This window comes from Lepidochelys olivacea (genome assembly GCF_965140295.1).
Source record: "Lepidochelys olivacea isolate rLepOli2 genome assembly, chromosome: 1".
Classification (NCBI taxonomy): domain Eukaryota; kingdom Metazoa; phylum Chordata; order Testudines; family Cheloniidae; genus Lepidochelys; species Lepidochelys olivacea.
The window spans coordinates 101,141,558-101,154,660 of record NC_140411.1 but is presented as its reverse complement, the minus strand read 5'-3'; the positions used below and the strand labels follow the sequence as shown (position 1 = coordinate 101,154,660).

The 13,103-nt window shown below is 41.4% G+C and overlaps 1 protein-coding gene across 10 annotated transcripts in view; it reads left to right on the top strand.

The window, feature by feature from the left end:
- DOCK9 (dedicator of cytokinesis 9) overlaps positions 1 to 13,103 on the top strand; it is a 335,677-nt gene that overhangs the window by 91,340 nt on the left and 231,234 nt on the right. For all 10 annotated transcript variants that reach the window (XM_084627447.1, XM_084627439.1, XM_084627444.1 and 7 more), the window contains exon 2: positions 2,006 to 2,122. In XM_084627447.1, coding sequence (XP_084483573.1) covers positions 2,006 to 2,122 — 117 coding nt within the window. The remainder of the gene's footprint in view (positions 1 to 2,005; positions 2,123 to 13,103) is intronic.

Here is a 13,103-nt window from a genome sequence, read left to right as displayed (position 1 = left end):
ATTGCACACAAGACTTTTCAAAATGAAAACAGTGTGCTTCACATTTCAGCATGACAAACTGGAATAACTTAGCATCAACAGAGATGCTAATTTACAGATTTCATATTAATCCTAGAATATCAGGGTTGGAAGGGACCTCAGGAGGTCATCTAATCCAGCCCCCTGCTCAAAGCAGGACCAATCCCCAATTTTTGCCCCAGATCCCTAAATGGCGCTCTCAAGGATTGAACTCACAATCCTGGGTTTGGCAGGCCAGTGCTCAAGCCACTGAGCTATCCCTCCCCCCGAGTAATTAATCAAGTATTAATTATCATGTGTTTTAATACTACTCAGACTTTTCCAAGTAGGAATCAGATGTGGAAGTGCTCTGATTGGAGCCTAATCTTCGTGATTATTCTAAAACCCTACATTTGACCCAAAGCACCAAGTTAAACTTATTAAAAATTAGGGTGTCTACACTGGGAAATTGACTGGAATTGCTATAGCTAGCTATACTGGTGTAACTTCCTTGTGTGAATGCTCCATTCTGGAATAAAAATTAGTTTATTCCAGTATAGTGTCTAATTGGGGTGGGGATATGTGTTACGTGAACATATCTATAGCAGAGTAAATATTTTGCTATAGCTGTGCTGTTCAATCTCTCCATGTGGACAAGACTTTAATTATAAACACTTAATGGTCACATTGAATACTAACTTTCTTTAAAAACCAAACCAAATCCTCAAGATAGATTCTCTGTAACAGGCGTACTATAATATTACTAGGCAGAGTGGCTGTAGCTGTAATCAAACCTGTGGATTTGGCAAAAACTGCGTGTGTCCCCTTGAAGTTGCATGTGATTCTAAGGCAATGTCTTCACTGCAGAGTTAACCTGGGTGATTGGTGCCTGGGTTAACCTAGTCTGGGTTGCACATCCCTGCTGCAAACCCCTATTTGTGCCAGATGTGTGGCTGTGTCCATACTGGTGCTGTACTTACCCATGTGAGATGCTAGGACTTCTGGAGGGATATCCCAGGTCTCTTTGCAATGTCCTGAACTGGGTTACTCTATGAATTTTATGCAATGTATTGTTGGAGAACTTTGTTGTTGTTGTTTCTGGGACTTATGTGGAAGTGTTCTTAGTTAGCAAACTCATTAAGTAATCCACCCAAGGTTTGGCTGATTGTCTGATTTCAGATAAATGTGTTCAAATTTTAGGTCTTAGCTTACCTCATCCAGAGGCACACCAGAACCCTGGTGTCTGCATCTGGCTAGCTAACATTGCATTGAGAGGATGACTTCTCAGATTGCATCACTGTTCAAGTACTCTGAAATTTCAGTAGAAATGTAGCAGGTCACATGCAGTGTAGGGTTTAAATGCCAAACTGCTGTATATAAACTGGAAGAAGTCTTCCAGTGCAGAAGAGGGGAGTAGGTAGAGTGAAAGAAAATATGGTCCGGCGAAATTGTGGGATGGCATTGAAGGAGTATCAGCACCCATGTTGATTAGCCTGCATCTGCATTGCAAAGCAGGTGGTTTACCAGCCCAGGTTAAAGCACAACCCGGTTTCAAGTCTGTACCAACCAGGGATGCCACCTAGAACAGGTTTAAAGCACCACTAAACCCAGGTCAGAGGTTTTTGTGTGTGATTGGTAGCCAGGTTAAGGGCAACATCTGGGTAAGAGTCCAGGCTAACTCTTCAGTGAAAACATACCCTAAATGAGTATTGCCACAATGTGTATTGCCATAGTCTTCACTCTGTCCTCCCTTTTCCAGACACTTTTTGTGTCTTACCTCTTACACAAATCAGCTTATTTATGTATAATTGTTAGTCATTATAGTTCAACTGTATTGTGTAGTGTGATTTTTTTTAAAATTCCTATTTTTGAATGCTGCAAATTTGTGATATCTGAAGTCAGTTGTGTCAAGTAGCTTTTTATACAGCAATTTTATACAGATAAATGACTACAGAATTGTAATTTTTTCACAGTATATTTAAGAGTATCTTTTCTATTCATTTTCTAGGCAAAACCAAAGCTAATTGAGCCAATAGACTACGAAAATGTCATTGTTCAGAAGAAAACACAAATTTTAAATGATGCGTTACGTGAGATGCTACTTTTCCCCTATGATGACTTTCAGGTAATTATTTAACTTCAATTTCACTAAATTTTGTTAGTAACGTTACAGACATGACACTGTAGTAGATGAATGGAAAACCATTAAGTACAGTATTACATTTCTAAAACTAAGGATCTTTCTATCAGCTGGATATTCATGCGTCTTTTTTTTTGGTCTTTATTTTGCCTAATTTTTCTAGTGCAGACTGATGAAGTACTGACACAACTCCACCATTCTTTCAGATACAGGAGGTTCCACTCCCTCAACACAGCCATCTTGCTTTCCACTTGAGAGGCAGCTGGTCAGACAGTGGCAGCCCTTATTGCTTTTTAAAACTTCCTAGATACCTTTAGTTTTTTTATGTACCTGCTAGATTAGGTGCTGTCTATTGGACCCAAAATATCATGACTAGTTTAAAAAACATAACTTAAATAAAATTTGTTTGTTATTTGCTGTCTGGTTTTTTACTCCTTAGGTACAGTTGGGTCACATTTTCAAGCTTTTCTCCATAACAATGAAAGATACAAATTTTCTTTTTTAATGAAAGTTGAGATTCTCATCTAATCACAAGGCTCCAGAGGCTCAGGCTTTTAAGAAAAAACACCAAATGTTGTGGCTTTTGTGATGTAGTCAGGAAAATTGGCAACACTGTATACAATACATGGAGATTCTCTTTTGCAAAAGGAGTAAGTTACCATTGAGCAGAGAGAGGCACTACAGAGACCTATATATGAATGTTTTATCTCTCTAATTTTTTTTCTTTAGATGTCATAAGTTTTGTGTAGAGAGCATAGTAGCCAATAAATGTTTTTTAAAAGTAAAACCATATACATAACTAGAGAAAAAGAGTACAATCATAGGACTGGAAGGGACCTCAAGAGGTCATCAAGTCCAGTCCCCTGCACTCATGGCAGGACTAAATATTATCTAGACCATTCCCAATAGGTGTTTGTCTAACCTGGTCTTAAAAACCTCCAATGACAGAGATTCCACAGCCTCCCTGGTAAGTTCTAGTGCTTAACCAACCTGGCAGGAAATTTTTCCTAATGTTCAACCTAAACTGCCCTTGCTGCAATTTAAGTCCATTGTTTCTTGTCCTTTCCTCAGAGGTTAAAGAGAAATTTTTTTCTCCCTCCTCCTTGTAACAACCTTTTATGTACTTAAAATGTGTTTTTGTCCCCTCTGGCTTCTCTTTTCCAGACTAAACAAACCCCATTTTTTCAGTCTTCCCTCATAGGTCAAGTTTTCTAGCCCTTTAATCATTTTTATCGCTCTTCTCTGGACTTTCTTCAATTTGTCCACACCTTTCCTGAAATGTGACACACAGAATTGGACACAATACTCTAGGTGAGGCCTAATCAGCGTGAAGTAGAGCAGAAGAATTACTTCTTGTGTCTTGCTTACAACACTCCTGCTCATACATCCCAGAATGATGTTTGCTTTTTTTGCAACAGTTACACTCTTGATGGAGATTTACCTGGTGATCCACTATGACATCCAGATCCCTTTCTGCAGTATTCCTTCCTAGGCCGTCATTTTCCATTTTGTATGTGTGCAACTGATTGTTCCTTCCTAAGTAGAGTACTTTGCATTTGTCCTTACTGAATTTCATCCTATTTTCTTCAGACCATTTCTCCAGTTTGTCCAGATCATTTTGAATTTGAATCCTATCTTCCAAAGCACTTGCAACCCCTCCCAGCTTGATATTGTCCACAAACTTTGTGTACTCTCTATGCCATTATTTAAATCTGATGAAGATATTGAACACAACTGGACCCAGAAATGATCCCTGTGGGACCCTACTTGATATGCTCTTCCAGCTTAACAGTGAACCACTGATAACTATTCTCAGGGAATGGTTTTCATACCAGTTATGCATCCACCTGATAGTAGCTCTGTCATAAATATAAAGGGAAGGGTAAACACCTTTAAAATCCCTCCTGGCCAGAGGAAAAACCCTTTCACCTGTAAAGGGTTAAGAAGCTAGGATAACCTCGCTGGCACCTGACCAAAATGACCAATGAGGAGACAAGATACTTTCAAAACTGGAGGGGGGAGAAACAAAGGGTCTGGGTCTGTCTGTGTGATGCTTTTGCCAGGAACAGAACAGGAATGTCTTAGACTAGTCTAGTCTAGTCTTAGAATTTAGTAAGTAATCTAGCTAGATATGCATTAGATTATGATTTCTTTAAATGGCTGAGAAAATAAACTGTGCTGAATGGAATGTATATTCCTGTTTTTGTGTCTTTTTGTAACTTAAGATTTTGCCTAGGGGGATTCTCTGTTTTAAATCTAATTACCCTGTAAGGTATTTACCATCCTGACTTTACAGAGGTGATTCTTTTTACTGTTTCTTCTATTAAAATTCTTCTTGTAAGAAACTGAATGCTTTTTTCATTGTTCTTAAGATCCAAGGGTTTGCGTCTGTGTTCACCTATGCAAATTGGTGAGGATTTTTATCAAACCTTCCCCAGGAAGGGGGGTGCTAAGTTTTGGTGAGGATTTTGGGGGGAAAGACGTTTCCAAACAACGCTTTCTCAAAAATAAACCTGGTTAGATGTTTGGTGGTGGCAGTGGAAGTCCAAGGGCAAAAGGTAAAATAGTTTGTACCTTGGGGAAGTTTTAACCTAAGCTGGTAAAAGTAAGCTTAGGAGGTTTTCATGCAGGTCCCCACATCTGTATCCTAGAGTTCAGAGTGGGGAAGGAACCTTGACAAGCTCCATCTAGGTTGCATTTCCCTAGTTTGTTTATGAGATGGTCATGTGTGACAAGGCATCTCTTCACTGGCAATGTTAAAGTGCTGCCATGGCAGCGCTTTAACATGGTTTGTGTAGTTGCGGCATAGGGCTGAGAGAGAGTTCTCCCAGCACTCTAAAAAAACCCACCTCAGCTAGGGGAATGGCTACCAGCACTAGGAGCGCGTCTCCCAGTGGTGGTGCATTGTCTACAGTGGCACTTTACAGCTCTGAAACTTGCAGCGCTCAGGGGTGTTTTTTTTAACACCCCTGTTGGAGAAAGTTGCAGTGCTGTAAAGTGCTAGTGTAGATAGCCCACAGTATCAAAAGCCTTACTAACGTCAAGATATACAGTACCACATTTACTGCTGCCGCCTATCCACAAGGCTTGTTATCCTGCCAAATAAAGCTATTAGGTTGGTTTGACACGATTTGTTCTTGACAAATCCATGCTGACGGTTACTTATCACCTTGTCTTCTAGGTGTTAGCAAATTGATGGCTTAATTATTTGCTCCAATATCTTTTTCTGTGTACTGAAGTTAAACTGACTGGTCTGTAATGGTGACTTCCAAAGGTCCTCCACCAGTATTACCCTCCTGCAGTCTAAAGTTTTTTGTCCTATGTGTGGATTTATGGTGGTTCTGTTGAGAGGAATTTGGGTTTTTTTTATAAGAAGCTTTTACAGTGTATATCGTCACCAGCTGTGGGATACTGTTCTCTCTCCATATGAAACTATTGTATTACATTTAGGGAACAGAACTGCCAACCAAGTAGGTGAAAATAAACCTATTTTCTACAGTCAAATTTGGCAATCATTACTATTTATCTGAGAGCGCCAATAGTTCTATATTCTACTAACTTTCGACATTTTTTCCCCATTTATTCTGTAGCCTATTTAATAGCTTATCTGGAGGTTCACTGAAAATTATTGGACCCATGTGTGCTTTTCTAGTATCTTCTGTCATATGCCGCTTTATTCCCAAGAGTAATACGGGAACAAATCCATGCTTCTCCACTAAGAGTTCTCTACAGATCCCCATTCTGGGAAGCATGTCCCTCTGGTTCAGTGAGCTGCAGGCTATTTTGAAAGCCGTGATTGTTGGGGGGCCTCATGCATGCTCAGACAGCTAAGTGTTTGGTGCAAGTTATGTAAGGGACAGTAGTCCCAAACACCCATACTTCTACCTCTACTTTTGTAAGTAGTTGGCTTCAGAACCGTTGCTCTGTTCATTTGCAGTATGCAGCTGCTCTACCTTTTTTTCTGTTTCATTAGCTCTAGTATTCTATACAATATCACACAAAACATTAAAGTTTGCTCAACTATATCTCTTCACAGGACCAAAAACGCTAAATCAGGAAAATCCTAAAAAAGATCACTTTGGCTGTGAATGATGCACTTCTTTCCAAATTCTAGACTGCTGCCATCATGACGCTTAACCATACTAATACCATGTGCTAAAGCAGGAATTCAGATTTTTCATCTGGCCTGCACTGGTGCCTGCACACTCTTCTACATTAAAAAAGACCAAAATTAGCAGTTCTTCCTATGTGACAGCTTCAGAAGGACCAAAAAGATTGGGTTTCCTTCATTGCAAGGCATATTTTTATGTTGTTCTAACCATTCAGATTGCTAACCGTGAGGAGGCAAATGTTCAAGTAAATTCTATTCCTGGAGTAGGAATGTCCTTCTTGGACCACCTCCCTAAGGAGCAGTATAGAGAAGCCAAACCAATTTTAAGAGCATTTCTCCAAGCATTCTTTGAGAGTTGTGGTTAGGTCAGTTAGAACAGTTTTGTCTTTCTTACACTCTTGATTTCAGACCTCTTGGCCCAGCCTAAGAAATTTAGGCCAGAGTATCCAATCTGCTATTTGAGAAACATGACCTCTTTAGTCTTCCTTTTGAGAACAAAGTGACAGTAAGGTCTTAGGGTCTCTCCTTTCCTTAGGATTCCAGGGTCAAATCCCATCAGAAAACTGCTAAAGGGTGTGTCTACACTGCATCTGGGAGCAAACCTCCAAGCCCAGAAAGACAGATTTGTGCTAGCTTGGCTTTAGCTAGCATGCTAAAAATAGCTGTATGCACATTGTGGCACATGCAGTAGCTTGGGCTAGCCACCCCAACTTGAACCCACTCGATCTCCTGTGTCTGAACTTGGGTCGTTAGCCTGAGCTGCAAGCAGTGCCACAATATCCATACTAAGAAAAGGAGTACTTGTGGCACCTTAGAGACTGACAAATTTATTTGAGCATAAGCTTTCGTGAGCTACAGCTCACTTCATTGGATCTGATGAAGTGAGCTGTAGCTCACGAAAGCTCATGCTCAAATAAATTGGTTAGTCTCTAAGGTGCCACAAGTATTCCTTTTCTTTTTGCGGATACAGACGAACACGGCTGCTACTCTGAAATATCCATACTGCTATTTTGAGTGCTCAACTTGAGCTGAGCTAGTGCAAGTCTGTCTATCTGGCCTAGGAGGCTGACTCCCAGCTGTGGTGTAGACACCCTCAGGTGTCAGTTACATCAGACCACCATATGAAGAAAATCTTAGACCATCTGTGTCTTCTTACACAGCACCTGTCAATTAGCGTAGTAGCTGAGCACTTCTTTGACTCCCCCTACAATATCCAGTAGTACTTCATGCTAGATCTGGCAGTGCTGTGTGTTAGCAAAAGAGCCTTTTAAACTGAGAAATGGAATAGGGAAAATGGGAACAGAAGATCTGCCACACTGGATCAGACACATGATTCATCTAGACCAGTGGTTCTCAAACTTTTTTTTCCATGGACTACTTGAAAATTGCTGAGGGTCTTTGTAGTCCACTTAATGATCTTTCCAAATGTTGTCTGTACCATTAGCTAACTATTGTAAAATGCTTTGGATAAAAGTGCTATATAAAAAAAACTTAATTAACGTTTTTTTGTTCTACAGATAAAAGCACACAACACTTTAATATCAGTAGTCTTACCTTTCTAATGCAATGGCTGTGCTCTCTCTCCCCTGCTGCAGCAGCCACAGCCCTGGAGCTGGGGAAAGTCGCCTCTTTCTCTGGCTGCCACAGCCCTGCATGTCCCAAATTCCCCCCACCCCCTCTTCTCACCCCACTGCCCCTTCCCATCTACACCCTATTCTCCCCAAGGCCACCACCTCAGCTTACATGTGAATATTCTCCAGGGTCCAGGCACCACAGTTGGAGAACCTCTGATCTAGACCACTGTTCTGTGTCTGACAGTGGCCAGTATCAGGTTCTTCAAAGGAAGGTGTAAGAAATCTCCCAGTGCCTTGTTGTGGAGTTTGGCCTGTACTTGGAAGCATGAGATTTCATCTCTTCCAAAATGTATTAGCATTAACAACGGTAACTCTCTAAATATTCTTATCTGCATAAATGTCCAATCCCTTCTTGAATCTAGTTAAATTCTTGGCCTCAACAACATACCAAGCAGTGAATTCAGTAGCTTATGTATTGTGTAAAAGTAAATTAAAATAATTTCCTTCGATCGGTTTTGTATTTGCCACATTTCAATGTCATTGAAAGTCCCTTTGCTCTTGTGTTATGAGACAGGGAGAACAGAAGCTCCTGATCTGTCTTCTCTATACCATTCATTATTTTATGTATTTTTATCATGTCCTCTCTTATTTGTCTTTCTAAATTAAACCTATTTCTTTTCAGTTTCTTCACTGATTTATTCCCCCAGTCCTTAATCATTTCTCCCCTTCTTGAACCCTCCTTCTTGAGATGCAGTGCCTGGTACCATACACTGTATTCTAGATGAGGCCACATTGATTTAACTAATGGTGGTATATTTTTCCATTTTCTCCATCCTGTTTCTAATGTATTTTACCATCTTGTTTGTGTTATTTGGTGGCAGCTACACAATGAGCTGTCAAAAGATGCTCAGGTCCCGTTCCTGAGGCAATGCAGTTAAGAGAGCCGTGTTAGTCTGTATCCACAAAAACGAGGAGTCAGATGGCACCTTAAAGACAAACGGATTTATTTGGGCATAAGCTTTCGTGGGTAAAACTCACTTCAGATGTATGGAGTGAAAATTACAGATGCAGGCATTATTATACTGACACATGAAGAGAAGGGAGTTACCTCACAAGTGAAGAACCAGTGTTGACAGGGCCAATACAGTCAGGGTGGATGTAGTTCACTCCCAATAACTGGTGAGGAGGTGTCAATTCCATGAGAGGCAAAGTTGCTTTTCATAGAATCGTAGAATAACAGAGTTGGAAGGGACCTCTGGAGGCCATCTAGTCCAACCCCCTGCCCAGAGCAGGACCAATCCCAACTAAATCATCCCAGCCTGGGCTTTGTCAAGCCTGACCTTAAAAACTTCTAAGGAAGGGGATTCCACCACCTCCCTAGGTAACGCATTCCAGTGTTTCACCACCCTCGTAGGGAAAAAGTTTTTCCTAATATCCAACCTAAACCTCCCCCACTGCAACTTGAGACCATTACTCCTTGTCCTGTCATCTGCTATCACTGAGAATAGTCTAGATCCATCCTCTTTGGATCCACCTTTCAGGTAGTTGAAAGCAGCTATCAAATCCCCCCTCATTCTTCTCTTCCGTAGACTAAACAATCCCAGTTCCCTCAGCCTCTCCTCATAAGTCATGTGTTCCAGTCCCCTAATAATTTTTGTTGCCCTTTGCTGGACTGTCTCCAATTTTTCTACATCCCCCTTGTAGTTTGGGGCCCAAAACTGGACACAGTACTCCAGATGAGGCCTCAGCAACGTCGAATAGAGGTGAACGATCATGTCCCTCGATCTGCTGGCAATGCCCCTACACCCCAAAATGCCATTGGCCTTGTTGGCAACAAGGGCACACTGTTGACTCATATCCAGCTTCTCGTCCACTGTCACCCCTAGGTCCTTCTCTGCAGAACTGCTGCCGAGCCATTCGGTCCCTAGTCTGTAGCGGTTCATTGGATTCTTCCGTCCTAAGTGCAGGACTCTGCACTTGTCCTTGTTGAACCTCATCAGATTTCTTTTGGCCCAATCCTCCAATTTGTCTAGGTCCCTCTGTATCCTCTCCCTACCCTCCAGCATATCTGCCACTCCTCCCAGTTTAGTGTCATCCGCAAAGTTGCTGAGGGTGCAATCCACACCATCCTCCAGATCATTAATGAAGATATTGAACAAAACCGGCCACAAGACCGACCCTTGGGGCACTCCGCTAGATACCGGCTGCCAACTAGACATGGAGCCATTTATCACTACCCATTGAGCCCGACAATCTAGCCAGCTTTCTACCCACCTTGTAGTGCATCCATCCAGCCCATGCTTCTTTAACTTGCTGACAAGAATACTGTGGGAGACCGTGTCAAAAGCTTTGCTAAAGTCGAGGAATAACACGTCCACTGCTTTCCCTTCATCCACAGAACCAGTTATCTCATCATAGAAGGCAGTTAGATTTGTCAGGCATGACTTTCCCTTGGTGAATCCATGCTGACTGTTTCTGATCACTTTCCTCTCCTCTAAGTGCTTCAGAATTGATTCCTTGAGGACATGCTCCATGATTTTTCCGGGGACTGAGGTGAGGCTGACCGGCCTGTAGTTCCCAGGATCGTCCTTCTTCCCTTTTGCAGTGAGCCGGCCCCAAATTAATGGTGTTAAATTTGCAAATGAATTTTAGTTCTGCAGTTTCTCTTTGAAGTCTGTTTCTGAAGTTTTTTTGTTCAAGTATGGCTACTTTTAAATCTGTTATAGAATGTCCAGGAAGATTGAAGTGTTCTACTGGCTTTTCTATGTTACCATTCCTGATGTCCAATTTGTGTCCATTTATTCTTTTACATAGAGACTGTCCAATTTGGCCAATGTACATGGCACAGGGGCATTGCTAGCACATGATGGCATATATCACATTAGTAGATGTGCAGGTGAACGAGTCCCTGATGGTATGGCTGATGTGGTTGGGTCCTTTGATGGTGTCGCTAGAGTAGATATGTGGACAGAGTAGGCAATGAGGTCTGTTACAGGGATTGGTTTCTGGGTTAGTGTTTCTGTGGTGTGGTATGTAGTTGCTGGTGAGTATTTGCTTCAGGTTGGGGGGCTGTCTGTAAGCGAGGACTGGCCTGCCTCCCAAGGTCTGTGAGAGTGAGGGATCATTTTCCAGAATAGGTTGTAGATCGTTGATGATGTGCCGGAGAGGTTTTAGCTGGGGGCTGTATGTGATGGCCAGTGTTGTTTTGCTATTTTCCTTGTTGGGCCTGCCCTGTAGTAAGTGATTTCTGGGTACCTGTCTTGCTCTGTCACTCTGTTTTCTCACTTCTCCAGGTGGGTATTGTTGTTTTAAGAATGCTTGATAAAGATCTTGTAGGTGTCAGTCTGAGGGATTGGAGCAAATTCAGTTGTATCTTAGGGCTTGGCTGCAGACAATGGATCGTGTAACGTGTCCTGGATGGAAGTTGGAGGCATGTAAGTAAGTATAGCAGTCAGTAGGTTTCTGGTATAGAGTGGTGGTTATATGACCATCACTTATTTGCACTGTAGTGTCCGGAAAGTGGATCTCTTGTGTGGACTGGTCCAGGCTGAGGTTGATGTTGGGGTGGAAATTGTTGAAATCCAGGTGGAATTCTTCAAGGGCCACTTTCCCATGGATCCATATGATGAAGATGTCATCAATGTAGCGCAAGTAGAGGAGGGGCGCTAGGGGACGAGAGATGAGGAAGCTTTGTTCTAAGTCAGTCATAAAAATGTTGGCATACTGTGGGGCAATGCGGGTACCCATAGCAGTGCCGCTGACTTGAAGGTATAAGTTGTCCCCAAATCTGAAATGGTTGTGGGTGAGGACAAAGTCACACAGCTCAGCCAACAGGTGTGCTGTGGCCTCATCAGGCATACTGTTCTTGACCGCTTGTAGTCCATCCTCATGTGGAATATTGGTGTAAAGAGCTTCTACATCCATGGTGGCCAGGATGGTGTTTTCTGGAAGATCATCAGTGTATTGTAGTTTCCTCAGAAAGTCAGTAGTGTCTCAAAGATAGTTAGGAGTACATTGGTGATGTTCCAGAAATACCTCTATATGCATTTTGTAACAGTCTCTTTAGAGATGGAAATTCTGACCCTTGTATAAGACTGTTCAAACCATTTCCTCTCATATAGTATTCAGTTTTTATTTTTAGTCAAGTGTTTTCCTTTTACAGAGTACAATCTAAAAGTTACTGAATTGAAAAGGAAGCCAAGCCATGCTAATCATAAAGAATTTGGAAGAAAGTTTATATGTGATTTTAATAAAGTTGTGGCCCTTTGGCCACTTGAAACAACGTCTGGACTCTCTTCTAATTAGTGTATGCCCTTAGCAGTTTGACATTGTGAAGACCTCAGTACCTTTAAACAAAACAGAACAGTACAGTACAATGTTATGCTGCTGGTTTCATTAGTCGCAAACTTAACAATTGTATTTTGTGCAAGTGGAGCTTGTCTCCCCTTCCCTACCCCCCCCCCCCCATATAGACATGCTTAAATGGGATGATAGCACAAATGTTTTGAGGTAATGCTGTTAATTAATTTGAAACATTGGTTAATAGACACACCTGTTTCATTTAATTGGTCAGAATATCTACAGTATTTACAGGTGGAAATTGGTCTGTGCTAAGACATTTACTGTTGTAAAGTTATTCTTTCGGGCTGCTCTGTTATGTCTAACTGATTCTCTTGGCTAAATAGAGTTTAAAAGCTATTTTAGTGATTTGTACAATATTCTATTTCTAATAATTTATAAGATCAGTATGAATTTAATTCACTTTAATATATTCCAGTCTGACCCCCATCATTAGAAGGTTTGCTTAATTGGCTCATTCTTATTTCCATTAGAGTAATTAATAGGATATTTGTGTGTTATAGCTTTCTAATTCTCGATTTAGCAATTGGGAACTTTTAAAGAAATACAAAGCTGTTCACTTCCAGTCAGCATTTTGAATTTTCTTCATCTTAGTAGCCTCTGAAAGTCTTTCTTACCATATTTCTGTATAATGGCCTGTGTGAAATGTGCCTAATCTATGTTTAGTGTCCACACCACAACCATTCCTGTAATTCTATTACAATTTCAGTAGAAAAGCCAAGTTTTTAAAGCAAATGAAGCTGAACTACTAATCTGTTGGGCTGCCATTGGAAAGTTTGCACAGCCCTTCCCCACCCATTGTGGACTAAATAATGCTTGGCCCTGCTCTCTCTTAGTTCCCCTGAGAACTAACTGTCTGCAAGGAGGTAAGCACAAGCCACAACACTCCAGTCCCTGCTCTTCTTGATGCCAGTCAGCATAA